Source organism: Panthera tigris, chromosome D4, assembly GCF_018350195.1.
Source record: "Panthera tigris isolate Pti1 chromosome D4, P.tigris_Pti1_mat1.1, whole genome shotgun sequence".
NCBI classification, from domain to species: domain Eukaryota; kingdom Metazoa; phylum Chordata; class Mammalia; order Carnivora; family Felidae; genus Panthera; species Panthera tigris.
The window spans coordinates 92918587-92944226 of NC_056672.1; the positions used below are offsets into that span (position 1 = coordinate 92918587).

Genomic DNA, 25640 nt, shown 5'->3' on the forward strand with positions numbered 1-25640 from the left:
AGGGGATGAAAATGCTAACCTCTGTGCCAGCACGCTGCTCGTCTCAACAATTTCATCCACAGTTCAGTTTCGGGCGTCGCATTCCATAATATGTTAAGGTCGCACGTATGCCATAGTAACGCGGTATCGCATACCGTACGGTGTTATCCAAAGAAAGTGCGTTCTCCTTACAGAACATAACCAGGTATTGCCCCCCAACACCTCTGGGTCGGGAGACAAAGGAAGTAGGAAGTTCCCTGAGAAAACCAGAATCTAGGGAGGCTCCAGTGGCCACAGCAAGGGAGACAGTTCAAGGCTGACCAAAGGGTGTGATTCAGTTGTTTTAAAATGTTACAAAAACGTACGCAAATGCAGTTTTTAAAACGACTGATTAAAAATGCGACCATATGTAATTTAACTGTTTTTTTCCTTCACAAACTACAGAAAAAGTAAACGCATTTGTCAAGCCCAGGTATGGTGGGGGGGGGGGGGGGGGAGCGGGGACGGAGCGCCCGGAGATCGGGGGCCCGCCCTCGTCTCCACGCAGCTCTGTGCGCCCCTGGGGCCGAGGCACCAGGCGACCGGCGCGGGGCCAACTCGTCTCCACAACAAGTGCGCGCCGCGGCCAGGCAGGCCCCCGCCCTTCCCTCCCCTCCCCAGGCCCCGGGGCCGAGGCCCCACGTGCTCCCTCACCTGACCGCGACCGGAGCGGGCGTTGGGACCGAGGAGGGCAGCCCGGGACCGCCAGGCCTCGCCCACACGCTCGTCCCGGCGCCGCCCCCGCCCCCGCCCCCGCCCCCTCGTTTCGTTCCCCGGGGTCCTAGGCAGCCGGGCCGGAGAAGGCGCTCGGCTGGCCCGGCCCGCGCGCTCGCCCCCCGGGGCTGCAGTCTCCTGCACGTGTGCGCGCGCGGCCCGCAAGGGCACAGCCCTACGCCGCCGCCCCACCTGCGTTTCCCGGGGCGCGGACCGCGGACCGCGCCCACCCCTCGGCCCGTCCGGCTGGCCCTCCCTGGGGCGATAAGTCCCAGCCCGCGCCCGCAGCCCGCCCCCGGAGCCCGCCCCGCCCGCGCGCGTCCCCGCGGCACTGCGGCGGTTACCAGGACGCTGGCCCTAGGTCGGCGTGCTCTCCGGAGCCAGCCAATGAGAGGACAAATCAATCATTTGAAACACCCAATGGCCAGAGTACTGCAGCGCGAGGGAGGGGTTTTTGATAGGGAGAGCAGAGACCGAGGCTGACCAATGAAGAGCGAACGGCGGTGGGAAGGTGGGTGTTAGGCGGTTGGATTGACGGGAAACACAGCCAGTCAAACCAGGATGTTTGCCAGCCTCGTTCTCGCGGCCCAATACGAGGCTGGCGGAGGCGGGTGCGACGGATATATAAGCGTTGGCGGAGCGTCGGTTGTAGCACTCTGCGCGCCCGTTCTTCGGCTCTTGCGTCCGTCCTTCCGCCCGCGCCGCCGCCGCCGCCGCCGCCGCCATGAGGGAGATCGTGCACCTGCAGGCCGGCCAGTGCGGCAACCAGATCGGCGCTAAGGTGGGTAGTGGGGCGCACGGGCCCCGGCGCGGGTCTCCCGGGCGGGTGGGCGGGCGGCGGAAAAGATGGCGGCAGCGGGCCGGTGGGCGGACGGCGACCTGCATTGCGGCCCGGCACAGGGTCGGGGCCGGGGCGGCGGCGCTGGCCCCCGGGGACGGATCTGGAGGCGGCCGCGGGGTGGCGGGGGAGGGGAGGGCCGCGCCCATCCGGGGCGGGGCCGACTCCGGGCCCCGCCGGCGTGACTCAGCCTCGGCCCGGCCCGCCGGCGTCTCTCGCAGTTCTGGGAGGTCATCAGTGACGAGCATGGCATCGATCCTACCGGCACTTACCACGGCGATAGCGACCTGCAGTTGGAGCGGATCAACGTGTACTACAACGAGGCCACCGGTGAGACACCACGCCCCTTTCCTAACTCCTTCCTGCCTCCCCCGCGGCCCTTCTCTCGCTGACGTTCTCTTACCCTTCCCCCCCCCCCGTCCCAGGTGGCAAGTATGTGCCCCGAGCTGTGCTCGTGGACCTGGAACCGGGCACCATGGATTCCGTGCGCTCGGGACCCTTCGGTCAAATCTTCAGGCCAGACAACTTCGTTTTCGGTGAGCCGCGGTAGGGGCTGGGCGGCTCAAAGGTCAAGGGGTGCCCAAGGTCACCGCCGTCGGTACCGCAGAGCTGAGATCCTGATCCACTCTGCCCCCTGAGCAGACGCTAGCGTCCGTGGACACCTTCCTCCTCTCCCTGGAGTCAATCTCCTCGTAAAGCGGCTTTGGGAGGGAGGCCCAGCTGTCCACCCGCAGGGAAGGAGTCAGCAGATGTAATCTTTCTGCTACAAACGTTGAATTGCAGGCAGTGGAAGCTGTGTTTGCAGCTCATCTGTCCTTGAGAATTGGCAGGGGCCGCCTGTGGGAGGGGATGGCTTATTGTTAAGCCATCTTGGCTTGATTCCTAACTTAATTTTTAATCGGGCAGGCTCTTAACCTTCTGGCTTGGGGGTCCATTTCCTCTACCTGCAGGTTGAGTTCACACCATGTTATTTGGGGTTTTTTTGGCACGGGTGACCAGTGGGGACCACATGCCCGGCAAAGAGTGACTGGCTGCCTTCTTACAGGTCAGAGTGGTGCCGGGAATAACTGGGCCAAGGGGCACTACACGGAAGGTGCAGAGCTGGTCGACTCGGTCTTGGATGTCGTGAGGAAGGAGGCCGAGAGCTGTGACTGCCTGCAGGGCTTCCAGCTGACCCACTCCCTGGGCGGGGGCACCGGGTCTGGGATGGGTACCCTCCTCATCAGCAAGATCCGGGAGGAGTACCCCGACAGGATCATGAACACGTTCAGTGTGGTGCCCTCGCCCAAGGTGTCGGACACGGTGGTGGAGCCTTATAACGCCACCCTCTCGGTCCATCAGCTCGTAGAGAACACAGACGAAACCTATTGCATTGATAACGAGGCCCTCTATGACATCTGCTTCAGAACCCTAAAACTGACCACTCCTACCTATGGGGACCTCAACCACCTGGTGTCAGCCACCATGAGCGGGGTCACCACCTGCCTGCGCTTTCCCGGCCAGCTCAATGCTGACCTGCGCAAGCTGGCTGTCAACATGGTCCCCTTCCCCCGCCTGCATTTCTTCATGCCCGGCTTCGCCCCACTGACCAGCCGAGGCAGCCAACAGTACCGGGCCCTGACGGTGCCCGAGCTCACCCAGCAGATGTTCGATGCGAAGAACATGATGGCTGCCTGTGACCCCCGCCACGGCCGCTACCTGACCGTGGCTGCAGTGTTCAGGGGTCGCATGTCCATGAAGGAGGTGGACGAGCAGATGCTGAACGTCCAAAACAAGAACAGCAGCTACTTCGTCGAGTGGATCCCCAACAACGTGAAGACCGCCGTCTGTGACATCCCGCCCCGGGGGCTGAAAATGTCCGCCACCTTCATCGGCAACAGCACGGCCATCCAGGAGCTGTTCAAGCGCATCTCGGAGCAGTTCACGGCCATGTTCCGGCGCAAGGCCTTCCTGCACTGGTACACGGGCGAGGGCATGGACGAGATGGAGTTCACCGAGGCCGAGAGCAACATGAACGACCTGGTGTCCGAGTACCAGCAGTACCAGGACGCCACGGCCGAGGAGGAGGGCGAGTTTGAGGAGGAGGCAGAGGAAGAGGTGGCCTAGAGCTGACACCCGGTAAAGCACGCGGAAGCTGTGTGAACTCTTTATTCGCTCACGGTCTGTTCTCTGATAGCCATGTCTCTGTGTGCACTTGCTCTTTTCCTTGTCTTGACGTCACATGCTGTACAGACGCCACCATTAAAGCATTTTCATAGTGTCTGGTCTCGCCTCTCCAGTTCCTTCTGATAGGCTTTGCGGGTGCTGTTGCCAAACGTCATTGCGTAGTTGTCTTGCATGGCTGCAAGGGGAACACCGCAGCTGAGCCCCAGCCTTGCCCACACCCAGGTAGGGCATTCAAAGGGCTACCCTGGGCACCTGCCTCCTGAAGATGGGCTTGGCCTGTCCACACTGAACCTCTGGAGGACCAGCGTGGTCTGGAAGCAGCCAGCCTCTGGCTTTGAGTAAGGGGCTGAGCCCTTTCCACGCCAGGGGAGATATGAACCCTGGGATCGTACCGCTGGCTCTGTGCCAGTGGTACAGCGTGGGTAGGGGACCCCAGTCACCCAACTCCTTCCTGGAGCAGCCTGGTCACTCTGCCCTTGTTGAGCAGGTGGGGGTGGGGGGTGTCTGTTGTGTACTCACATGGTATAAACCCCATGTAGAAAGGTATCAGGCCCTTGCTGTTATAGATGGTGTTGCTGGGCCAGTGTGTTCTGGGCAGCCTTTCACCCAGGGCACAGATGGGATTTTTGATCAGGAACTGTGGAAACAGGCAGGTGCTGACGTGCTGCCTTCACCAACCAGTAAGTGCGACAGGTAATGGAGGCTGGGCTGGTGATCTGAGAAGTGGCTAATGCTCCCAAGGTCTCTTCTGCCCTGCCTTCTCCCCACAATGCTGGGGAGTAGTGAGCCTAGGTCTGGTCAGAAGCATGAGGGGGAGCAGCCTCTTTGGGGCAGGCAGTCCCCCCTCCCCAGGCCTCTGAGGAAGCCTGCCCTCCACAGCCCCCTCTGGGGAAGCCGGCTGAGCCTTGGCCATGCTCCTGCCTCCCGGGAGGTGCGGACACCACCTTGCGGGCCATGATGGGCATTTGGGAGCAGGCCCAGAGATGACGTCCTCGTACCTGATTCTTGTCAAACTCGTCCATAGCCTGTGTGACACCATCGCAGTAATTCACCCCCATCACCCAGGCAAAGCGAGGGACAAAGCCAGCATAGCCTAGGGGATGGAGTCATCAGGGTCCTGCCCCAGGTCCCCTCCACCTTTCTCTGGGCGTACCCACCTGTCCCCAGGTATGTCAGGGAAGTCTGTTGGGGCTCCTTCCCTAAACGTCAGTTTCCCGTTGGGGCCGGGCGGCAGTGGGTGGGCTGGAGCATCCCACCTTGGGAGAGGCTGGGCTCTAGGAAACCGCTGTCAGGGCAGGAGCATGGGTGGGGGCAGACCCACCGGCAGCCCTCCTCACTTGCTCCCCCTCATCCTGCCTGGGCTCCTTAGAGCCTCGTTGGGGGGTGGGGCGGGGCGGGAGTGTGCTCGCACCCAGGCCCTGGGCACCCACCTGAGATGGCTTTGCGTTGGATCAGGTTGGGGTGGTCCAGCTGGGGCAGCCTGTGAAACCTGCCCACATCCAATGTCTCCTGCTGGTGGGCTGGGGGTGGGTGTTCATCCCTCCTGCAGTGGTATAGCTGGGATGGGCGGGGGGCAAGTCACTGCCTCAGCCCCACCTGCGTCTGGCAGGGGTGAGGCTTGATCCCAGCACATCTCCCAGTTACCTGGGCCCGCTCAGGGGCCTCGTGGACAGGGGAGGCGCTCTTCCAGCCTTCCTCACCGTATGCCAGCCGCAGGCCTGGGTGTCCAAAGTCTCTGGAGTCCCCCTTCCTGCCTGGTGGGCACGGAGGGTAAGGGGGGTAGGGCATGAAGCCCGCAGGCCGCAGGACCTGCCTGGATACATTCTCTGCCCCCGACGGCCCCTCCTGGGCATTCACCTCCTGGGGTGGGAACCGGCCCAGGATCTCAAAGTTCTTGTAGGGCTTCAGACCTATATGGATAGGGTGAGTGTGAGTGATGGCACCCAGGAGGGTGGGCCTGGGACAGGCAAGACTGGTGGCGGAGGGCTCACCGGTGTAGTGGGGGATGTAGGGCTCAGTCAGGTCGCGGCAGGGGATCAAAGGTGGCTTGGACTTGCTGAAGTCCTCGATGAACTTGGGCTTGGATATGGGGGACAACACCGAGCAGGGGCTCTTCCTCACGCTGGGGTCTGTGAGCAGCTGCGCTGTGGTGCGCCCGTAGGTGTTCCCCACCTGGTAGCGCAGCTGCGGATAGAAGCCGGCATAGCTGCGGAGGGAGGAGGAGGAGGAGGGCCAGTGGGCAAGGGCAGGGCCCTTGTGACAGGGTGTGGATTGAGCCTGCCGGCCACAGGCAAAGGTACCTGACCTCACAGAATGGGAGTCTCAGTAGCAGCTGCTTTCAGGGGCTCTTGAGGCTTGGATGGGCGGCACAGGCCAAGCACTGACAATAGGTCTGCCCCACCGGTGAGACGCAGTCCTATCACCACCAGACTGCCATCCACTCTCTACCCAGCCACCCACGAACAAGGAGCTTAAAGATGAGGGAATGGGAAGGGGGGGGAGGGCGCCTGGGTGGCTCAGTCGGTTAAGCGTCTGACTTCGGTTCGGGTCATGATCTCACGGTTTGTGAGTTCGAGTTTCGCATCGGGCTCTGTGCTGACAGCTCGGAGTCTGGAGCCTGCTTCGGATTCTGTGTCTCCCTCTATCTCTGCCCTTCCCACACTCACACACTCACTCTCTCTCTCTCTCTCTCTCTCTCTCTCTCTCAAAAATAAATAAACATTAAAAAAAAAAAAAGATGAAGGAACGGGGGATTCTGCCCCTTTGAAGCATTTACAGGGATGGTGACAGGTCCCAGAACCAGACTGAGGCACAGCCCAGTCTACACAGTGTGGTATCCCAGGAAGGCATCACTGACTTTGGCCCCCGGGGAGGCCAGTAGCCAACTGTATGGAGCCAGGATTTGAAAAGCAGGTGGGAGGGCTGCTGGTAGGAGGTAACGGCTGGGCTGAGTGTCCTTGAGAGATAGCAGTAGTGCAGGCATTGCAGTGCAGGCCCCGAATGGGGGTAGCGGTGGGGCCTGTATGATCACCCAAGGAAGGCAAATTGTTTTCTTTCAAAAAATTGTCAAAGGTGTGGGGGCGCCTGGGTGGCTCAGTCGGTTGAGCGCCCGACTTCGGCTCGGGTCATGATCTCACGGTTTGTGGGTTCGAGCCCCACACCGGGCTCTGTGCTGACAGCTCGGCGCCTGGAGCCTGCTTCCAATTTTGTATCTCCCTCACTCTCTCTACCACCCCCCCACCCCCCCCACCCCCGCTCATGCTCTGTCTCTCAAAAATAAATCAATGTTTCAAAAGTGTTTTTAAAAACTGTCAAAGTGAATGCAGAATTGCTAGTTTGAGAGATAAGCAGGACTGAGGCAAGAAGGGTAAGAGCCCTCTTCTGTATCACCTGGCCTGATGTTTGCCCAGAACCATTGTGGAAAGTCGGGTCTGACTCCTTTCTGGATTCTTTTCTCTTTTCTTTTCTTTTCTCTTCTCTCCTCTCCTCTCCTCTCCTTTCCTTTCCTTTCCTTTCTCTTCTCCTTTTTAATGTTTATTTTTGAGACAGCACAAGCAGGGGAGGGGCAGAGAGAGGGGGACAGAGGATCCGAAGTGGGCTTTTTGCTGACAGCAGAGAGCCCAATGTGGGGCTTGAACTCACTCAACTGATTGAGCCACCCAGGTGTCCCAGACTTTTTTCTTTCCCCTGGATGTGTGTGTGTGTGCGTGTGTGTGCGTGTGTGTAGGTGTGCACATATATTCCAGAGAGGGCTTACTTTTACTTTAGTTTTTACCTTGGGGGTACCGAGTAAGGCAGCCTGACAGCCTGGCCGGTCAGTTTACTCCGGATGCTTATGTCTTTCTAACATGCAGCATTCTATGGAGTGAGCGTCCGGAGTTTGTTCGGCCAGCCTCTGCCAGCTGCTGGGCCGTGCCCAGTTTTCTGCTCTTAACAGACCTGTTGGCCATCTGCTAGGGCTCTCAGCACAGTGCTAGAGGGGAGGGGAGGCCTGCGCCCCTGGCAGCCCCGCCCTACCACTCCTGCCCCAGGCCTCTCCGGGGCCCTCGGCTTCGTCCCCACTCCCTGGAGACCAGCTTCTGTGCCGTCTTCACAGGTGGCCTTGAGCCCTTCCCCTGCTGCCCTCCCCCATCCTCTGCAGACCCCAGACTCCCCCGGGGCTCCAGCACTTACCCAGGGATATAGTGAGGTTCTGGCGTGAAGAGGTTGTGTTTCTGAGTAGCTGTCATCTTGCCTCAATAGCGCCTTTGATGGCTCCAGCCCCTTTCAGTGTCTGACTCCCTTCCCTGAGAGGAGTCCCTGTTGCCCGGAAACCATTGTGAAGAGGCCTGCCACTGTTGGGCCCTACCTGGGCCGGGCCCTTCCTTAACCCTGTGAGTGCTCCCATCTTACAGGCGGGACGCCTAGGCCCAGACAAGCAACAGGCTAAGGAGGTGTCACACTGAGGTTCCCTGGGCTCACAGAATTGGGACAGCTGTCTTGGGCCTGTCAGGAAGTGTGGGGCGGAACGAGGCCTGGACTCTTGCTGCCCCCAGGAGGCCAGCAGCCAGCTGAAAAGTAGCTTCCCCACCCAAGCCCACTCCTGAGACCAGAGGCTCTGGAAGCTTCACGGGCATCGTGGGAAGCCTCGTCCGGGGGTTTCTGAGCTTCAGAGCTGTTGCGACTCTGTCCTGGAGAGCCTTTCCCCTGGAACTGGGCACTGTCTTCCATTTTAAACAATTCCTGATGTGATTTTATTTTGTTGTATAGGAATGACTTTCCAACTATAAAAACAAAGGAAGGTACCACCCAAAGAAGAAATCAGCAGATTCTAGTACCTGTTGAAAAAAAAATACTCAAAGGCAGACTACGAATTGGGAACAAAGATTGCAACGAGTGTTGTGGACAGACATGTACGAGTATAGAAACTTTATAAAACAAAGACAAGAAAAATTAGTGCAATGATAGAAAAATGCCCATGTAATGAACATCTTGAGACCCCAGAGTCTATACACAGAAGACTGAACCTGAAATAAACACTGCTGAGGTCTGATGTTGGAGGTCTTTGATGCTCATTGCCAGCAAGGTCCCAGGCACTGTCCAGACAGCACCTGGAATACATATCACATCCACACAAGACACTACGATCCTTGACGGGGCGCTTCCACTCGTAGGAATCTATCTACTCCAAGGAATGGCTGACTGAGCTGAAGCCATCTGTGCTGTGTCACCCATCACAGTAACAGGTGTTACAGGGAGCAGTCAGAACTAACCCAAATGTTCAGCGCTTTGTTAATAAAGCTCTACCTACAGCCACTGTCAATTATGCTCTCAGAGAACACTGTACAAGGGAAGGGCCCTGAGCACGGGTTGTGAGCCCCTCACCCTAAGGAAACACATGTTTCCTCAAGCAAGTCTCCGTTTGTCCGTGTGTCCCTCCATCCGGAGCACCTCTGGAGGCCAGGCAGGGTCAGCGCTGGATGGAAGGGATCAGGAGAGAAAGAGACTGGGTCTAGGTAGGGTGGGCCTGGAGGATAAGATGTTCCTCACTGGGCCCTGTCTGCACCGATTAGGTCAAGAACAGGGCTGGGGCTGACAGGCTGGTCAGTTGCCGAGGGCACAGCAAGGGCCATGGTGCCCAAGCAGGCTCGCACTCATTTGGGCTTACTGTTCCTTTGCATTTCAGCCTGAGCAGCCCCATTCATCTGTGACACCTGACAGCCTCTGTGCTCCTAAGCGGAAGACGGGCCCCCACATCTCCGTACTGCCTGGCACCCGCGTAGCCACCAGGCAGCTCCAGTCCCAAGACAGCCTCTACGGTCAGCATGGTTCACCCAGGCCCACCTGCCATTACTTTTCTTTTTTGAGGCTGGGTTTCCAGTAGGAGCCCCTCCTCCTCCAGGGAGTTTCCCTGGATCCCTCCACCCTACCCCCCTACTGCCTCATTCTGGATGGCACTGCACAGCTGGGCATCCCATAGCACCCACCTCTCCTCATCCCTGTGCGGAGGCCTCGGTCCTCCCAGAAGCCCTGCTAAAGTGGACCCCGGCTCTCCAGGGGACCCCCCATTCTATGAGAGGAGAGGGTTGGGATAAGAAGGGAGAAGAGAGGAAATGAGGCCAAGCCAGGAGTCACTGGGGCCGACGAGGGGTCCTCCTGGCCAAGGCTGACACCAGGGTGACCCAGCTGGCAGGCCAGGGGAGGGGCCCCTCAGAGGGGCCCACTGGGGCAGTCCCTCCAGGGCTGGGCAGTGTTCCTTCTCCAGGGAGTCCCTGGCAATGGAGGCCGGGGGTGCCCATTGACTGGCCAGTGAGGTCACAGAGCTCTGAGGTGTCCCTGGGGAAGGGAGCAAGACACTTTGAGGATGAATTTTGACCAGAAGGCTGTGAAATTCCTGGCAAATTTTTACATCAATGGAGGCAAACACTGGACCCATGGCCCCCTGAGGCAGAAGACACTTGTGCCATACCAGTAACTTCCCAGGGAGCCGTGGGTGGGCTCGGGTGTGTGTGTGTGTGGGGGGGGGCAGCCCAAATGCAGTGGCTGTTGGACTGGTTGGATGGTGCTTGTCTGTCTCCCTTATAGGCCCAAGGCCTGTGTCTTGTTGCTGGGCCCCCCGCCAGGGGCCGCCTGGGAGGAGATGTGGACCCCTGGAGGGCAGGAGTTCCCACCTGGCCTCGGGATGCAAATGAGTCCCCCCCAGGAGCGTCCCCCTATCTGCACCCAGAACCTGAAGGAGCTGTGTGAGTAAGGGTCCTGGCTACCCCCTACCTCCTTCTGGTCTGGGGAGGGGGGCGGGGGGTGGGGGTGGGGGGGAGGCGCCTGTGGAGACTCTAGGCCCAGAGCTTGCTTCCTGCCAGTACTGGAGCGGCGCCCACCCATCGTGACCGACCTGCAGATCCCCGGCCCCACCAAGTACCAGGTGCCCGATGCTTCAATACGCGAGTGCTCCCCACATCCCCACTTCAGCATCGGCCGCAAGCACTCCACCCGCGGTGCGTGGCCCCTCCCTGCGCCCCTCCACACCGCTCGCCCCCTACCCTGGGAGTGGGGCGCCGGCTACTAGCCTTCCCTTCCCAACCACGCTGCCGCTACTGCAGAGGGCGGTGGCCGCAGGGCGTGGCAGACAGCGTGGTTCCAGAGCGAAAGCCCCTTCACACAGAAAGTCGACTTTAACCAAGAGCAAAAGGTGGAGGGCCGGCAGGACAGGTCCTGTGGGGCGGGCTGGAAGATGGGGGCCTGAGAGGGGCGGGGCCTGGGGGCGTGCCGGAGGAGGAGCCTATGGGGGCGCGGAAGGGGGGGGTCTGCGGGGGGCGGGGCTTCTGGGGCGGGGGCTGTGGGCGCGGGCCGGAGGAGGGGTCTGTGGGGCGGGATTGGCTGGTGGGGGCGAGGCCTGTGGAGAGCGGGCTGGAGGAGGGGCCTTTGGGGGCGGGGCTTGTAGGGCGGGCGGGAAGGGAGCCCGAGGGGGCGAGGCCTGTGGGGGCGGGTTGGAGGAGAGGCCTGCGGGGGCGGGGCCCGTGGGGGTGCGCGGAAGGGGCTGGGAGGGGCGGGGCCTATGGGGCGGGGGCTGTGGGGGCGGGTTAGAGGAGGGGCCTGCGGGGCGGGAATGGGCTGGTGGGGGCGAGGCCTGTGGAGGGCGGGCTGGAGGAGGGGCCTTTGGGGGCGGGGCTTGTGGGGCGGGCGGGAAGGGGGCCCGAGGGGGCGAGGCCTGTGGGGGAGGGTTGGAGGAGAAGCCTGAGGGGGCGTGGATAGGGGACCTGTGGGAGGGCGGGAGGGGCCTGCAGCCGCCTCTTTCCCCTCAGTGGCCATCGCCCGCGGACTATCAACCACTCAACCGGCCTGCCTGCCCGGCCTTCAGCTTTGGGGGCCGCCGCCCCGCCTCCAAGACAGTTGAGGCCCGCTCCCGGCCGGGGCTGCTGCGGGCCGGGGGTGCGGGTTACCGTGCCCAGCCCCGGCTCCAGGCCCCTCCTCCGGCCCCGGGGGGCGAGAAGCGCCCAGGCCCCAACACCTACGACATCTCTCCTGGGTGCCGGCTGCAGAGCCACCGCCCGCCCGCCTTCTCCATGAGCCGTTCACCTGCGTTCGCCTCCTGGATCAGCTCCTGTAAGGAGGCTTCTGATGACAGAGGCCAGGCCCTGGGAGCAGGACGGGGGACTCAGCCTGTGGGGAGCTGGGAGCTGGCGCCGCAGCTTGGGTGGGGCTCCCGCCTTCTCTCCGCAGCCCACACTCCCGGCCCAGCTGCCTACCATGTGGAGGATTGCTATAACTCGCGCTTCCCCTCAGCACCTGGGGTGGTCATCCAGGGCGTGCGAAGACCCAAGCGCCATGACACAGGACCCTTCTGCACGCTGTAGCCCCTGCTGGGCTCAGCCGGCCGGCCGGTTATCCGCGGAACCCTGGTCTCCCCGGGGGGGGGGGGCCCAGCTTGGCCTTCTGACTCTCTGGGCACCTCTGATGCCCCCTCCTGGCCGGCCAATCCCTCTGTGAGCTGCGGACAGCAAGGAGGGCCCAGCTGGAAGCCCTCACCTGCCCACCCCCTTGCCACACAGAGATGCTGTTGGTTCTTTCCAGCTCTGTTGTGTCTTTCGTGAGCTGTCCCACGGATGTGGCCTGCTGCTGACCTGCCACGTTTGGCTTTCCTCAGCCAGGGGTCTCCCTTTGCTTCCCCTTCAGTGCTCTCTTCTCTAGGGTGGGTGGGGTGCAGCCTGGGACTTCCTGGTGGGGGACGGGATGGGAGGGAGACCTGTGGGCAGTACAGGACACCCTCATCTAGCTGTGCTACCTGGCAGACTGGTGCAGCTGCCAGCCCACCCAAAGCCTGCCCAGCCACCAGGGAGGACCCAGGGGACCAGCTTGCCAGGGCCTGGCTCTACATCCTTCAGCTCCTGACCAAAGACCCTATGAACTCGCCTGGGGCTGTGCGGGCCACGCCACAGCCAACAGACTTCCTGGGCCTTCACTTGTTAGGGCCCTGCGCTTGCCCACGGCAGCAACCTGCCCTTCTACCCAGGGGTTGTCGCCAAGAGTGCCTCCCTCCAAGGGCCTCACTGCAGCCGGTGGTGACTGCACCAATTCCTCCAGGGATTCCCCCCTATGCCACCCAAGTCCTGGGCCAGAGCTTGACCCCTTCAAAAAGGCACTGCAACAGCTGCTCCTGTGGTGTGGACATCGCCCCATTCTGCAGGGGGGCCAAGGCCCAGGGGGTCTGAATGCAGCCCACCTGTGACCTCTTCTAGGGCTTGAGTGCCAGCACCCCTGGGAATCGGAGCAGTGGGACTGCAGATGGCCGTCCTAGGGCCCCGGGCTGACCAGCTCAGGCAGCAGGCAACAGAGACAGAGCTGTGAGAGTCCTGGTCTTGGGAACTTGGCTCAGGGGGCTCTGCTTGCTGCTGCGCCACTGGCAACCCCTAGTGCTCAAAGTCAGAAGTGGGACTAGCAGGAAGGATGGAGCAATCCCCTGTAGCTGGGCTGAGGAGGGAGGGCTTCCTGGAGGAAGCAGTAGAGGAATTAACTTTTAAAGATGATCAAGGGGCGCCTGGGTGGCTCAGTCGGTTGGGCGTCCGACTTCATCTCAGGTCATGATCCTGCAGGTTCATGGGTTCGAGCCCCACATCGGGCTCTGTGCTGACAACTCAGAGCCTGGAGCCTGTTTCAGATTCTGTGTCTCCCTCTCTCTGCCCCTACCCGGCTCACGCTCTGTCTCAAAAATAAACATTAAAAAGAAAAATCAAGAGTTTGCTGGGCAATGTGAGGGAATTTCTAGCAGGATAAACCTCAGAAGCCAACGCACACAAAAAGGGAGAGGGTGTGATGTTTGGCGTGGCCAAGCTTGGGAGGATACAGGGCTGTTCGGATGAACGGAGGTGAACTGGGGAGGTGAGAGCCTGCAGAGGGCTGACTGCTGGGTCCAGGGGCTTGCACACTTAGCAAGGAGGAGCCGAGGGAGGGTGCAGACCAGGCAGTGGCCACTGACTTCGTGTGAGCTTCTTGTGCTGCAAGGGACAAGGGACACCATGACAGCTGAAACTTGAATTCGCAGTCAGGATGGACACCTCAGCCTGAGGGCCCACCACCTTGGGTGAACTTGGGGTTAGATGCTCATGGTGATGAGTATAGCCATCCTTGGTCATGATACCACTTTGCCCCCAGGTCTCTTCCTAGGTCTCTGTTAGGCACCTCTGGAGGCACACTTAGATTTGAGTCGCATTTGCAACAACCCTGTGCCGTGAACTTCATCCCTGTCCGGGTTTGACAAGGAGGGAGCCAAGTTCCAGGGAGAGAGAGGGTCGAGCACCTGGTGAGGCCCAGGGGCAGGGAGCTTCCAGGGCCGAATGCTCCTTTCCTTGAAGCAAAACTATTTCCACAGTCAAAAGGCTGCTGTGAGGTCAACAGCAGGATTGTTCATGGTTATAAACATAAAATATACTTGGTTAAAATGTCAGTGCTCAAATTCATAAAGCAGGCCAACCCCGCCGGCAGCACCCCTTCTCCGGTGTCCAGCCCCCTTCCCCGGTTCCCCCACCCTCAAGTGCCCCGCAGCACCCCGCTGTGCCCCAGAGGAGGACGAGGTCAGACGCAGCACACGCCTCGAGGTCCGGCCGCAAAAGAGCGGCGGGCTGGTGCCTCGGGGTTGGGGTGGGGCTCAGGTGGGCGGGATTCCCGTCGACAGCCCGCGCCGCGCCCGAGCACAGCTTCCGCTCACGTCCTCTGAGCTTGGAGCCGGGCGCGACGCCGCTCCCAGGAACCTCTGCGTGGCGGTCGCAGTGTTTCCCGGGGACCGGTCGGTCGGCGGACCCGGCCTCGCAGGGCGGAAGTGGGCGGCTGCGGTGCCCGCGGAGCCGCGCTGCGGGCGGGACCTGGCCGAGCTGGAGGGCGCCGGGGAGCGGAGCTCGGGCGGTCCCCGAGGCCCGAGCGAGCGGACTTCGGGGGGACCTGCGGCGACCGCGCCGGCGCCAGGGGAGCGCGGCGGGGATGGGGCGCCGAGCCGGGCGGGCGCCGGGGCCTCGGCCATGTTCGCGGGGCTGCAGGACCTGGGCGTGGCCAACGGCGAAGACCTGAAGGAGACGCTGACCAACTGCACGGAGCCGCTCAAGGCCATCGAGCAGTTCCAGGTGGGCCCCGGTGGGGAGGCCGGCGATCTGGGCGTGAGTCCTGCCGGAGGCGCGGGGGAAGTGGGCAGATGTCCGTTCCGCGGATGGAGGAAGCGGGTGCCCTGAGCTGGTTCCCCGCTGATGGACATCTGGTTGGGTACCGGGGTTTGCCCTTATGTATATATATACCCTGGTTTGCAACCAGGGCTGCTGGGAGGCATCCTTGCCTTCTTAGGTACTCAAGGCATCCGGGGTGCTGGCCAGGTGTAGCAGCGACCGAAGTTTCTGTTGTTGCCTCCCCCTGAGCCCAGCCCAATAAGTAAAATCGACCCCCCCCACCCCCCGGCCTCTGTTTCCTCAGACAGAGAATGGCGTGCTGCTGCCCTCCCTGCAGTCGGCCTTGCCTTTCTTGGACCTGCATGGGACACCTCGGCTGGAGTTCCACCAGTCGGTGTTTGACGAGCTTCGGGACAAGCTGCTGGAGCGGGTGTCCGCCATTGCCTCAGAGGGGAAGGCTGAGGAAAGGTAGGTGGGCAGGTGACATGTGCAGGCCCCTTCCCAGCCTTGGAACGGACTCAGCAGCACTTAGCGTCCCCTTGGCTACACACCCCCGCTCGAAAAGGGGGCCTTTACTCGAGTGCCCCGCCCGTGGAAACCTATACCCTCATCTGTCATCTGTCTGGGGACAGACAGCTGCTTCAGACTGGGTCCTGTGCTGCTCCTTTAGTCACACGAGCCTTTCCAGGTATAAGAAACTGGAAGATCTTCTAGAAAAGAGCTTTTCTCTGGTGAAGATGCCGTCCCTGCAGCCAGTGGTGATGTGTGTCATGAAACATTTGCCCAAGGTAAAAACCGTGGGCCCACATGCTCAGGGCGCTCTCTGCACGAGCCCTTACTTGGGGACATCGCGCATGTGCTTCGTCAAGCTGGCACCTTAGCTCTGGGGGGGGGGGGGGGGGTCTCCTGAGCTGCCTGCCCAAACCCCGAGCAGCCCTGGGGCATGTTCTCTGTGCTGGCTTTTCCCTGACAAGCCACACGGAGACTGATGCCTGGTGTGTGAATAGGGTTGTGGGACCCATGGCGACTCGGCAAGAACTGTCTGTGTTCAGCTTGGCTGCTTACATCTGCTGGGGCCTGGGGTCCAGTCACAGGCATCCCTGTTGGTGGGTCTGGGTTGAGGTGGTTTCTGCTGGGGGAGCTGAGGCCTCCTGACCCGTCTTGAGGGAGATCCCTGGGGCACAGGTGCGGCTCACAGGTGGCCGATACGGTCCTGTAGGTTCCGGAGAAGAAGCTGAAGCTGGTGATGGCCGACAAGGAGCTGTACCGGGCCTGTGCTGTGGAGGTGAAGCGGCAGATCTGGCAGGACAACCAGGCACTGTTTGGCGACGAAGTTTCTCCGCTGCTGAAGCAGTACATCCTAGAGAAGGAGAGTGCGCTTTTCAGCACCGAGCTCTCCGTCCTGCACAACTTCTTCAGCCCTTCCCCAAAGACGAGGCGCCAGGGCGAGGTGGGGCACGGGGCCCCCTGACCACCCTCTTTCCCACCCCCGTGCACATTTCAGTCGTTGTGCCCCTGGGAGGGGTGGGCTTGTATGTGTGGTTGGGGGTCTTTGTGATGTGGTGCCTAACGTGGACCTCTCTGGTTTTATGTCCTTGGTGCTCTGTGAGTCGGCAGGCCTTTCTGGTTAAGTTCATTGTGTCGTCCTTTGGCTCTGGGAAATCTTCTTTTTTTTTAAAGATTTTATTTATTTATTTATTTATTTATTTATTTATTTATTTTTTCAACTTTTTTTTTTTTAATTTATTTTTTGGGACAGAGAGAGAGACAGAGCATGAACGGGGGAGGGGCAGAGAGAGAGGGAGACACAGAATCGGAAACAGGCTCCAGGCTCCGAGCCATCAGCCCAGAGCCCGACGCGGGGCTCGAACTCACGGACCGCACGATCGTGACCTGGCTGAAGTCGGACGCTCAACCGACTGCGCCACCCAGGCGCCCCTAAAGATTTTATTTTTAATAATTTTTATTTATTTATGTATTTTTTTTTTTTGAGAGGGAGAGAGAGCACGAGTGGGGGAGGGCCGGAGAGAGAGGGAGACACAGAATGTGAAGCCGAAGCAGGTTCCAGGCTCTGAGCTGTCAGCATAGAGCCGGATACGGCACTCGAACCCACAAACCGTGTGATAATGACCTGAGTCAAAGTTGGACACTTAAGCAACTGAGCCACCCAGGCACCCCTAAGGATTTTATTTTTCAGTTATCCCTGCACCTAATGTGGGGCTCGAACACACAACTCTAAGATCAAGAGTCCCGTGTTCTTCCACCTGAGCCAGCCGGGCGCCCGTCTTTTCTTTCTACGTCGGATCCGTTCCTCACTCCGACAAGCGAATGTTTCTGGAGTTCTGATTTCCCGCCATAAGTGCCTGCACCCTTCGGTGACTCTGGGGGTCAGGCTGTTTGCTGGGGGCACTTGCAGTTTGTAAGGGAGCAGATGCTCCGCAGTAAATGTCACATGCTGGGCACCCAGAGGAGTGGAGGGTCGAGGCATGAGGTCACAGAGCAAGGCAAGGCAGAGCCGGGCAGCTTGGGCTCTGGGGGTGAGGGAGAGGAGCCAGGCTGGGGTGTGAGCACCGGCTCTGAAGGGGAGCAGGCTGGCCGTGTGGGAAGATAAGGCTGATGTGGCTGGAACCAAGAGCAAGCGGGTGAGTGTGTGTGCGGCGGGGGGCGGTGAGCTCGGGAGGGCCGGAGGCCACCGTGGACACTTTGGCTTTTCGCAGTGAGTTGGGGGGCCGCTGCAATTGCCTGACGTGCTCCGGCACGATGGCTTAACGGTGGAGGCCGCCAGGTCCAGGTCGAGTGGTGCGGGGCCGTCTTGCTGGTTCCTTGTTCAGCTTTCTCGCCTGGGGTTGTGTGTTTGGTTGAAGTGGGATCTGACCTAATGCTTTCTCCCCAAACCTGGCCGGTGGTTGTGGCGATACTTCCCGCCTGTGGTCTCTTGCTGCTCTTGTCGGCCTGGGTCCTTCCCACCTGTGCGTCCTTCACCACTGCGGGGGCGGGGGTTGTAGCAGGTGTGTGTGGCGCCCACGGTCCTCAGGGTGTGGGTCAGCCACTAGGGCCACAGCTCCGTGCCCAGCGGCCTGCGCCTTGCCTCCCGTTCGCGGCGAGGTGGGCCTGGGCTGTGGTTAGGGCAGGCACGTGTCCGCTCTCGTCCACACCGGAGCTGCCCGCGTGCTGAGATGTGGGTTGTGCTCCGGGTCCGCTCTGTGCGTCAGGGTCCCTGAGGCCTGCTGAAGAGGCCTTGCTGGGGGCCCTCGAGGTTGCCTGGCGGGCGCTCACTGCTTCTGTCCCTGCTCCCCCCCCTGCACGCACTGTGTACAGCCTGGTGGCTTTTGGGGCGCTGTGGCGTCTCTTACCCCAGCTCGTCCTGTCTGCTTCCCACCATCAGAGCAAGAGGCCTGGCTCCTGCTCACGGTCGCGCGGTGAGCCGTGCTCCCTCCCGCTGGTGGAGGCTGCCGGAGACTTCCACGCGGGGTGTGGGCTGCAGAGACGGGTGGTCCCTGCCGAGGAAGGGGTACAGGTGCTCGACATGGGAGGACGCAGGGAGCAAGGCAGCCCTGGCGGGGCTACAGTGGCCAGCGTCTCTCACCGGTGCCCCAGTCTCCTGTGCCAGCTGATGGGCAGCCCTGGAGGCTGGGGACCTAGGCCGATGGCCTCTCGGGGTCTGTGGGATCCAGGGTTGCCACCATCTGACACAGAGCTGGCGTCTTGTGACAGAGGAGACTCTGGGTACCGCCCGCACAGGAAGGAGTAGAGTCGGGCTGGGGCGGTCCTGCCCCGTGGCTGTCGTGACCCCGAGGCGCGGGTCTCCTCCCCCAGGTGGTGCAGAAGCTGACGCAGATGGTGGGGAAGAACGTGAAGCTGTACGACATGGTGCTGCAGTTCCTGCGGACCCTCTTCCTGCGGACCCGGAACGTGCACTACTGCACGCTGCGGGCCGAGCTGCTCATGTCCCTGCACGAGCTGGACGTCGGGGACATCTGCTCCGTGGACCCCTGCCATAAGGTGGCGTCCCGCCCGCCCCGCCCCCTTCCCTCCGGCTCCTCCCCTTCAGGGCTCTGGCCGCCCACCCGGCCACGAGCCGTGTGCCAGCCCCCACACCCCCTCTGCTGCCCAGGCTTAGGGGCACCTGAGTCAGAGCCACTGGCCCCGCGTCTGCCGTATTCGCCTGCTGTTTATTCCCCTGCTGTAGCCTTTTCTGGTCTTTCCTGGGCCGCTGTCCCTCCCCTGCTCCAGAGCCCTCAGGGGCCACTTGTGTGCTCCAGGGATGGGGCTTTCTGCGCCGCTGTTGTCTCCCGCACGGATGCTGTGCAGCCCCAGACAGCGTTAGGTCCGGGGGGGCTGCGCGGCATCAGGGTCCCGCAGTGGGGGCTGCCAGGGAGACCCTCTTGAGAACAGAGCACAAATACCGCCTGTTCCGAGCACCACCTGACCTGCTGGGGATGTGGGACCTCAGGCCCGTGTGCCTTTGCGCCGTACCGGGCCCGGACCACGTGAGGCTGCGGGTCCTGTTGCCGACGTGAGGCTCGGGGTGGTGGCTGCAGCTGAGCGGTGACCACGGGAGCCGTCTGGAGGCCGCGGTCTCTGACCGTGTCCCGGCTGTGCGTCCTCCCCACAGTTTACTTGGTGCCTGGATGCCTGCATTCGTGAGCGGTTTGTGGACAGCAAGAGAGCCCGAGAGCTGCAGGGGTTTCTTGACGGCGTGAAGAAGGGGCAGGAGCAAGTCCTAGGGTAAGGGTCAGCCTTGTGCCGGTGCCCCCAGCCCCCAGGGTCCTGTCCACAGGTGTCCGGATGAGCAGGCTGTGTCTGGAGTTGCTTCCAGTGTGGTTTAGAGCTGCCTTGGCGCTCGTGCACACGGCTGAGACCTTGCTGCTGGGGCCGAGGCTATCAGAGTTTCGGTGAGCCGGGGCCTGACTGCGTCCGGGGTGGGTGGTCAGCGCCGTCCCAGGGCCGCTGCGCTGGCGGGACCGGCTCTGTCGAGCTCTCTTTTGCAGCTCTTTCTCTCTGCGACCATCTCTGTGGGGCCCTCGTGAGCTTACGGCATCGGGGGCAGGTCCTCAGAACCAAAACGGGGGCTTAATTTTTTAAAAAACTTTTAAAGCCCTTCAGTATTTTGAGCAAGTTAAGGATAAGTTGCAAACGTCAAGTTTTTGGGCCGAAGAAGCACAGGGCAGGCGGGTGGGTGGGCTTGCTCTGTGTGGAGGGCCCTTCCCCCCAGGACAGCGGCCAGGGCAGCCCGCCCGTGGCCGCGCCGTGTCGACGCAGTGTGCTCATCCTCACAGGGACCTGTCCATGATCCTGTGTGACCCCTTTGCCATCAACACCCTGTCGCTGAGCACCGTCAGGCACCTGCAGGAGCTGGTCGGCCAGGAGACCCTGCCTAGGGTGAGCGCGGCGGCTGGCTGCACGCTGCCTTCTGGGTGGGTGTGTGGCCAGGCCCGTGCCGGCCGAATGACAGCACTCCCGATGGGCGGTGGGTGCCGTGGGGGCTATGGGGGAAGCCGAAGGGTTTGGCCGTGGCACAAGGGCCCTGCCAGGCAACGAGTGATTTCAGTGGAGGGGAGCCTTGGGTGAGCACGTGCTGAGGCCTTCGTTTTCCCCCAGGACAGTCCCGATCTTCTGCTGCTGCTCAGGCTGCTGGCGCTGGGCCAGGGGGCATGGGACATGATTGACAGCCAGGTCTTCAAGGAGCCCAAGATGGTAACGGGACGCGGGTGGGATGGTTTCCACCGCTTCCTCGAGAGGGTCTGTGGGGCCTCGGGAGATCAGCAGGGCGGGGTCTCGGGAGGTGGGAAGGAGGGACAGGCCCTCAGGCTGGCTGATGTCAGAAAAAGGTGGATGCGAGGGAGGCGGGCGAGGGGCGGGGTCCCTGCAGGACAAAGGTGGGGCTGTGCCCGACCGCTCCTGGGTCTTCTCTGGCCTAGGAGGTGGAGCTCATCACCAGGTTCCTGCCCATGCTCATGTCCTTCGTGGTCGACGACCACACCTTCAACGTGGACCAGAAGCTGCCGGCTGAGGAGAAAGCCCCGGTTATGTACCCGAACACGCTCCCGGAGAGTTTCACCAAGTATGGGCCCCGTGGGCACGGGTGGGCGTGCCGCGCCCCCGCCCCCCAGCTCCCCACGGAGGCTGTGCGGAGGGCGTCGCCCAGGGGTGACCTGTCCTCGCCGGGCGCGCAGGTTCCTGCAGGAGCACCGCATGGCCTGCGAGGTGGGGCTGTACTACGTGCTGCACATCACCAAGCAGAGGAACAAGAACGCGCTCCTGCGCCTGCTGCCGGGGCTGGGTGAGTGCGGGCAGGCGGCCGTGCCGGGCCCCGGGCTCCTGCCCTGTCCCAGCACTGAGGGGCTGGCTCGGCGCGCTTCTCCGTCTTTGTCTTCTGCAGGTGGTTCTGGTGCAGGGGTGGGGGCAGCTCAGCTTGGGAGTTTCACGGACAGCCTTCGCCATTGTCACCGTTTGCGAAAGCATCTTTTTGGCTGTGGTGGAGAAGCTACCGTGATTTGCTCCTAACTGGCGAGGGAGGTGGAGCCCCTCAAGGCCTCAGACGATTGAGAGAGCTCACCCCCGACGGTCTCTGGCTATGTGGGGCCAGGGGGCCGGTTGCTTCATGGTGGGGCCTGAGTGGACCCCTTCAATAGTAAGCTGCAGGTGGAGGCAAGGAGAAGGGTGTTGGGGAGCACCTGGCCTTCCCACGCTTGCCCAGACCCAGGGGCCTCTGCTGGCTCGGCTCATGTCTGGGGTGTTGAGGCTGCTTCATAAGGATCCTGCACGTTCCCGGCCAAGTGCACTTCTGGGTCACTGACACGTCTGAGGGTGGTGCCCGTGTTACATTTCCCGTGTTTTCTTTAGGAAGGAAGCTATTTGTGCATCTCACTTCGTATCTAGTTTCCATGTACGTGAACGGCACGAACTTATTTTCTTCTCGCTCTGGAGGCCGGAAGGGTGAAGCGAGTGTCCCGGGGCTACAGACAAGGTGTGGGCGAGGCTGGCTCCTTCCGGAGGCTCTGGGGAGAATCTGTCTCCTGGTCTCCTCCAGCTTCTAGGAGCCGCCTGCATCCCGGCTCCTGACTTTGTCTCGCGGTTCACCCTTCCAGCTCCTCCCGCCCGCATATCCCTCTGAGTCTGGCCCCCTGCCTCCCGCCTCCCTGTGATGCTGTCGGGCCCACCTGGGTCACGCGGTGTCGTCTCCTGTCGTAGGGCTTCTTTCCACGTGAGGTAGCATGTCCACATGTAGACGTGTCACAGGGCCACAGGGGCTGGAGCCTGGAGACTTCCAAGGGTGCCGTTTGGGTTTGTCTCATCGTTCCAGTTCATTTCAGTGCCTTTGTTTCCTTCTCGTGTCTAACGGTGTCAGCCAGAAGCGGGGTGTCCTGCCTGCGTCGGGAGCATCCGGTGAGGGAGCGCGCCTCCCTCCCTGCCTCCCACACTGCGCCGGTGTCTCCCAGCCACGCGCTGCTGCCCAGGGCGCTGGGCCTCAGATCTTTCCTTGTGCTCAGGATGGGTATGCTGTCCTCTTCTGTCATTGCCGGGTGCTAGTAAGATCAGATGTCAGTTTTAAAAATTCCTTTCTGTTTATTTTTTAGCTTTTTATCGTGGGGGTTTTTTGATGACGTTACAAGCAAAGAGCGCAGCGTGGTGAAGCCCAGTGCCTCTCACCTGCTGCATGGGGGTCCGTGTGCGCCGCTCGTCCCCCGGATGATGGTCTGGACGTAAACCCACGGAGGACTTGACGGGTGTCTCTACAAAAGAATGGTGCTGTGGTCGCATCTGGGTCCAGGGCCCGACGGTGGCCACGGATCTCTCGTTGTCACGTGACATTTGATGTGGGTGGTTAGTTCAAGTCAGGGCTCCAACTAGCGTCTCCCCTCCACCCTCGTGTCCCCTTGCTGCCTTTCGTGTTTCTCCTTGTCTGGAGGGTTCTGTGGGAAGGGTTGGAACCAGGGCATTTGTTTCCCATTAGGGACTTTGCTGGCGGTGTTCCCTGGGGTGGCGACCGTGCCCTTGCCTGAGTGTCCTGTAAAGTGCCCCCGGCTGTGAGGTCAGCGGGGGCTCTGGTCACATGTGGTGGGAGCACAGCCCGGCTGCATCTGATGGTGCCCGGGCCTCCCCGTGGCATTCAGTGGCGCCTGGGGCTCAGATAGTGCCATGGTCACAGCTCCCTGTCAGCACTTCTCTAGTGGCTGCTGTGGCACTTGTGTCCCCATGTGTGTCTCCCCCCCCCACCGTGACCTGCTGCCCTCCAGCTGGGTCGTCGGCCTTGTTTGCTGTGCACTCTGCCTCTGGTCATCGGTGAGATACGTTGGTAGTTAACCTTTGCTGATTATTTTAGGTTGTTCTGTTTTTGTTTTTTTTATTATTTTAGTTTTTGGAGTCTGTGGCTTCAAAAAATGAAAATCTTTCCTTCTGTTGTCTTTCTTGAACCACGTAGCTCGCAGTCTGGTAGAACTCGGGGGCCGGTGCCGTGGCTCTTTCCTGTTTCTTTTCTAGTTCCAGTCTGTTCAGTTTCTCCCTCTTCTCGAGTCCACTTAGTCCAAAGTCCCTTGGCCATGGGGCAGAACCACGGGCAGCAGGCTCCCGTGCCCTCCCCACCCCGACCCTCACCCCCACAGCCCTGCTTCTCTGCCTCCGTGGGGGCGCCTGGCCGCCCCTGCCTCCTCGTCGTGCAGGCCCCGGTTCCGGCTGCAGGAAAACCGGGCACCCCGTCCTCAGGGGGCGCTGCTGCTCCGCGGCCTCCCCGTTCGCCCATCCAGGGGCGGGGGCGGCGGGCTGAGCGGGGGCTGACGCCTGTGTTTGCAGTGGAGACCTTTGGCGACCTGGCGTTTGGGGACATCTTCCTGCACCTGCTCATGGGGAACTTGGCGCTGCTGGCCGACGAGTTTGCCCTGGAGGACTTCTGCAGGAGCCTCTTCGATGGCTTCCTCCTCACGGCCTCGCCCAGGTGCCCACCCCCCGCCTGCACCCTGCGGGGCTCGGGGCGCGCTTGTGGCACCTCCGGGGCGGGGGGGGGGGGGGGGGGGGGGGGGGGGCGGGGGGGGGGCGGGGAGGCGTCGGTTCTGGGCTCCGCCCACCCGCCGCGCTGCTGTGGCCTCTTCCAGGAAGGAGAACGTGCAGCGCCACGTGCTGCGGCTCCTCATCCACCTGCACCACCGGGTGGCCCCGTCCAGGCTGGACGCCCTGCGGAAGGCGCTGGAGCCCACGGGCCAGGTGGGTGCCCTGCCCGCGGCCTATGCCGCCCGCCCCGCCCCCAGGCGGCCCCGGGGGGGGGGGGGGGGGGGGGGGGGGGGGGGGGAGGGGGGGGGAGGGGCTGCCCCGAACCACGCACTTTCCCCCCTGCAGAGCGGAGAGGCCGTGAAGGAACTTTACTCTCAGCTCGGTGAGCGGCTAGAGCAGCTGGAGCATCGGAAGCCCAGCCCGGCCCAGGCCGCGGAGACTCCGGCCCTGGAGTTGCCCCTCCCCGCCGTGTCCACTCCGGCTGGGCTCTGAGCCTTCACCTGGGGCTGCTTGGGACTGGGCAGGGCCCCCGGTGGGGCCGGGCCGGCCAGGAGGAGCTCCCCTGCCATTGCAAGCACGGGACCCCGTCTCTCCTGGGGGCGGGCAGGCCGCTAGGGGGGGCTGGGGCTGGCCGAGCGGAGCACCCCCCACCCTGGGACCTCCTGCGCCTGGGGCCCCCTTCTGCGCCTCCGCCTCCCCACGAACTGGGTCCTGGGAGGTGTGTGTTGTCCACGGGAACGGGATCGTGTTTTCGCTCCTCGTGGGTCCCCGTCTGGTTCTGTGGAGCAGGGCTCTGGGTCTGCTCTGCCCCTCCTGGCCGCTTGAACTCATTCCAGGCCGTGGAAGCTTCTGGCTGGTTGCCGCCTCGTGTTGTGGGAGGGGAGGCAGGTTGGCAGTAGTTGGAATTAGGAAAAAGCCACCTGTTTTCCGTGGGGCGAGGGTGGGAGGGGGACAGATGCGGAGCCAAGGGGAAGGGGCGGGCCCAGCCTTGTTGGCACAGACGGGCAGAATCATGCAGTGTGCGGAGTCCGGTCATCTGCAGAACGAACCTGGCTTCCGAGGAGCGTCTGAGTGTTTCACCCGGGACCGGCTGGCTGACCGAGAGCCCCACAGGCAGGAAGTTGCTCCCCCACTGGCCAGCAGCGCCCATGTAGCAGGTGTGGCTGAGGAAAGCCCAGGCCACCGACTGGCTGCCCCAGTTTACCCTTGGAGGGGTGTGCTCCCTCTTAGTCGCACCCGCACTTGGCCAAGTGAGGGACTGTTGCACAGTGAGACTTTGACTTATGTAAATAAAAGGTGTTTGGGTAAATCCAGTGGGTGCGCTGTTTATGGGCACGCCTGAGGGGTGGACGTAGTATAAGTAGGCAGGTATCTTCTTAAGGACGTTTCTGCTTTGGGGGCCACGGTCTGGATGCTTGGCCCTGCCCCTGGGAGCAGGGGGGAGACGTCTGTGGGTGCACGTGCTGAGGGGTAGTCCCTTTCCATTTTTTCCTTAGGAAGCAGAGACTCAGGCAGGACCCCAACCCCACCCCCCTATGCTGGGATCGTGGGGTGTGGGGAGGGCCTGGACAGTGTCCTCCCCCTCCCCCCCACTGGCCCCAGGAAGGCCGAGAGTACTGCCAGGCCACGTGGTGGGTAGGGGGCCCAAGGCCGCACGCACCTGCCCCTGCACAGAGGAGGGCAGCCGGTCCTGGGAGCCAGGCCCCAGGGCTGGATGGGAGGATGTAGAGAAGCAGTGACCCTGCCCGAGGGCACCAGACTGAAGGGCCGGCGGGAACATGCATCACCAG

At 62.0% G+C, this 25640-nt stretch overlaps 4 protein-coding genes and 1 non-coding gene across 14 annotated transcripts; 4 read left to right on the plus strand and 1 right to left on the minus strand.

Annotated features, from left to right (window-relative positions):
• The first annotated feature begins 1363 nt into the window (after positions 1-1363).
• On the plus strand, positions 1364-3830 carry TUBB4B (tubulin beta 4B class IVb). Its single transcript, XM_042963615.1, has 4 exons — positions 1364-1513; positions 1792-1900; positions 1996-2106; positions 2616-3830. The coding sequence occupies exons 1-4, from the start codon at positions 1457-1459 to the stop codon at positions 3674-3676; spliced, it is 1338 nt and encodes a 445-aa protein (XP_042819549.1). The 5' UTR covers positions 1364-1456; the 3' UTR covers positions 3677-3830.
• On the minus strand, positions 3701-9807 carry FAM166A (family with sequence similarity 166 member A). Of its 5 annotated transcripts, XM_042963622.1 has the most exons (9): positions 9703-9798; positions 8743-8826; positions 7910-8035; positions 5728-5942; positions 5381-5646; positions 5167-5293; positions 4735-4829; positions 4256-4373; positions 3701-3911 (listed from the first exon to the last, which is right to left on the minus strand). In XM_042963622.1, exons 3-9 carry the CDS (start codon positions 7963-7965, stop codon positions 3823-3825), a joined length of 966 nt encoding a protein of 321 aa, XP_042819556.1. In that variant the 5' UTR covers positions 7966-8035; positions 8743-8826; positions 9703-9798; the 3' UTR covers positions 3701-3822. The 5 variants fall into 5 exon arrangements, with proteins under 5 accessions (XP_042819556.1, XP_042819557.1, XP_007093041.2 ...); XM_042963623.1 differs by lacking the exon at positions 8743-8826 and having other exon boundaries at positions 9703-9807; XM_007092979.3 differs by lacking the exons at positions 8743-8826; positions 9703-9798 and having other exon boundaries at positions 7910-8150.
• Positions 6819-6903, plus strand: TRNAR-UCG. The gene has a single exon. It is a non-coding gene; the product is annotated as a tRNA-Arg (tRNA).
• On the plus strand, positions 8165-12285 carry STPG3 (sperm-tail PG-rich repeat containing 3). 6 transcript variants are annotated; one of them, XM_042963621.1, is made up of 6 exons: positions 8165-8961; positions 9402-9534; positions 10301-10458; positions 10576-10710; positions 10816-10904; positions 11518-12285. In XM_042963621.1, the coding sequence occupies exons 3-6, from the start codon at positions 10356-10358 to the stop codon at positions 12067-12069; spliced, it is 879 nt and encodes a 292-aa protein (XP_042819555.1). In that variant the 5' UTR covers positions 8165-8961; positions 9402-9534; positions 10301-10355; the 3' UTR covers positions 12070-12285. The 6 variants fall into 6 exon arrangements, with proteins under 6 accessions (XP_042819555.1, XP_042819554.1, XP_042819552.1 ...); XM_042963620.1 differs by having other exon boundaries at positions 8165-8628; XM_042963618.1 differs by having other exon boundaries at positions 8479-9184.
• Positions 12286-14520: 2235 nt separating this feature from the next.
• Positions 14521-25159, plus strand: NELFB (negative elongation factor complex member B). The gene is made up of 13 exons (XM_042963614.1): positions 14521-14826; positions 15167-15330; positions 15551-15650; positions 16082-16312; positions 18679-18864; positions 19478-19590; positions 20142-20244; positions 20464-20559; positions 20784-20926; positions 21039-21145; positions 23656-23797; positions 23955-24063; positions 24196-25159. The coding sequence occupies exons 1-13, from the start codon at positions 14725-14727 to the stop codon at positions 24340-24342; spliced, it is 1743 nt and encodes a 580-aa protein (XP_042819548.1). The 5' UTR covers positions 14521-14724; the 3' UTR covers positions 24343-25159.
• The last annotated feature ends 481 nt before the right edge of the window (positions 25160-25640 follow it).

What these genes read in the sequence shown, in the direction of transcription:
- TUBB4B (XM_042963615.1), top strand. Translation starts at nt 1,457, where the DNA reads ATGAGGGAGATCGTGCACCTGCAGGCCGGCCAGTGCGGCAACCAGATC. An exon ending in GTACTACAACGAGGCCACCG is followed by an intron (nt 1,901 to 1,995) that starts GTGAGACACCAC and finishes CCCCCGTCCCAG; the next exon opens with GTGGCAAGTATGTGCCCCGA. An exon ending in GCCAGACAACTTCGTTTTCG is followed by an intron (nt 2,107 to 2,615) that starts GTGAGCCGCGGT and finishes GCCTTCTTACAG; the next exon opens with GTCAGAGTGGTGCCGGGAAT.
- FAM166A (XM_042963623.1), bottom strand. Translation starts at nt 7,965, where the DNA reads ATGACAGCTACTCAGAAACACAACCTCTTCACGCCAGAACCTCACTAT. An exon ending in CTACATCCCCCACTACACCG is followed by an intron (nt 5,647 to 5,727) that starts GTGAGCCCTCCG and finishes CTATCCATATAG; the next exon opens with GTCTGAAGCCCTACAAGAAC. An exon ending in ACGAGTTTGACAAGAATCAG is followed by an intron (nt 4,374 to 4,734) that starts GTACGAGGACGT and finishes CTGTTTCCACAG; the next exon opens with TTCCTGATCAAAAATCCCAT.
- STPG3 (XM_042963616.1), top strand. Translation starts at nt 10,080, where the DNA reads ATGAATTTTGACCAGAAGGCTGTGAAATTCCTGGCAAATTTTTACATC. An exon ending in AAGACACTTGTGCCATACCA is followed by an intron (nt 10,187 to 10,300) that starts GTAACTTCCCAG and finishes TCTCCCTTATAG; the next exon opens with GCCCAAGGCCTGTGTCTTGT. An exon ending in CCAGAACCTGAAGGAGCTGT is followed by an intron (nt 10,459 to 10,575) that starts GTGAGTAAGGGT and finishes GCTTCCTGCCAG; the next exon opens with TACTGGAGCGGCGCCCACCC.
- NELFB (XM_042963614.1), top strand. Translation starts at nt 14,725, where the DNA reads ATGTTCGCGGGGCTGCAGGACCTGGGCGTGGCCAACGGCGAAGACCTG. An exon ending in GGGCAGGAGCAAGTCCTAGG is followed by an intron (nt 19,591 to 20,141) that starts GTAAGGGTCAGC and finishes TCATCCTCACAG; the next exon opens with GGACCTGTCCATGATCCTGT. An exon ending in CTCCCGGAGAGTTTCACCAA is followed by an intron (nt 20,927 to 21,038) that starts GTATGGGCCCCG and finishes CCGGGCGCGCAG; the next exon opens with GTTCCTGCAGGAGCACCGCA.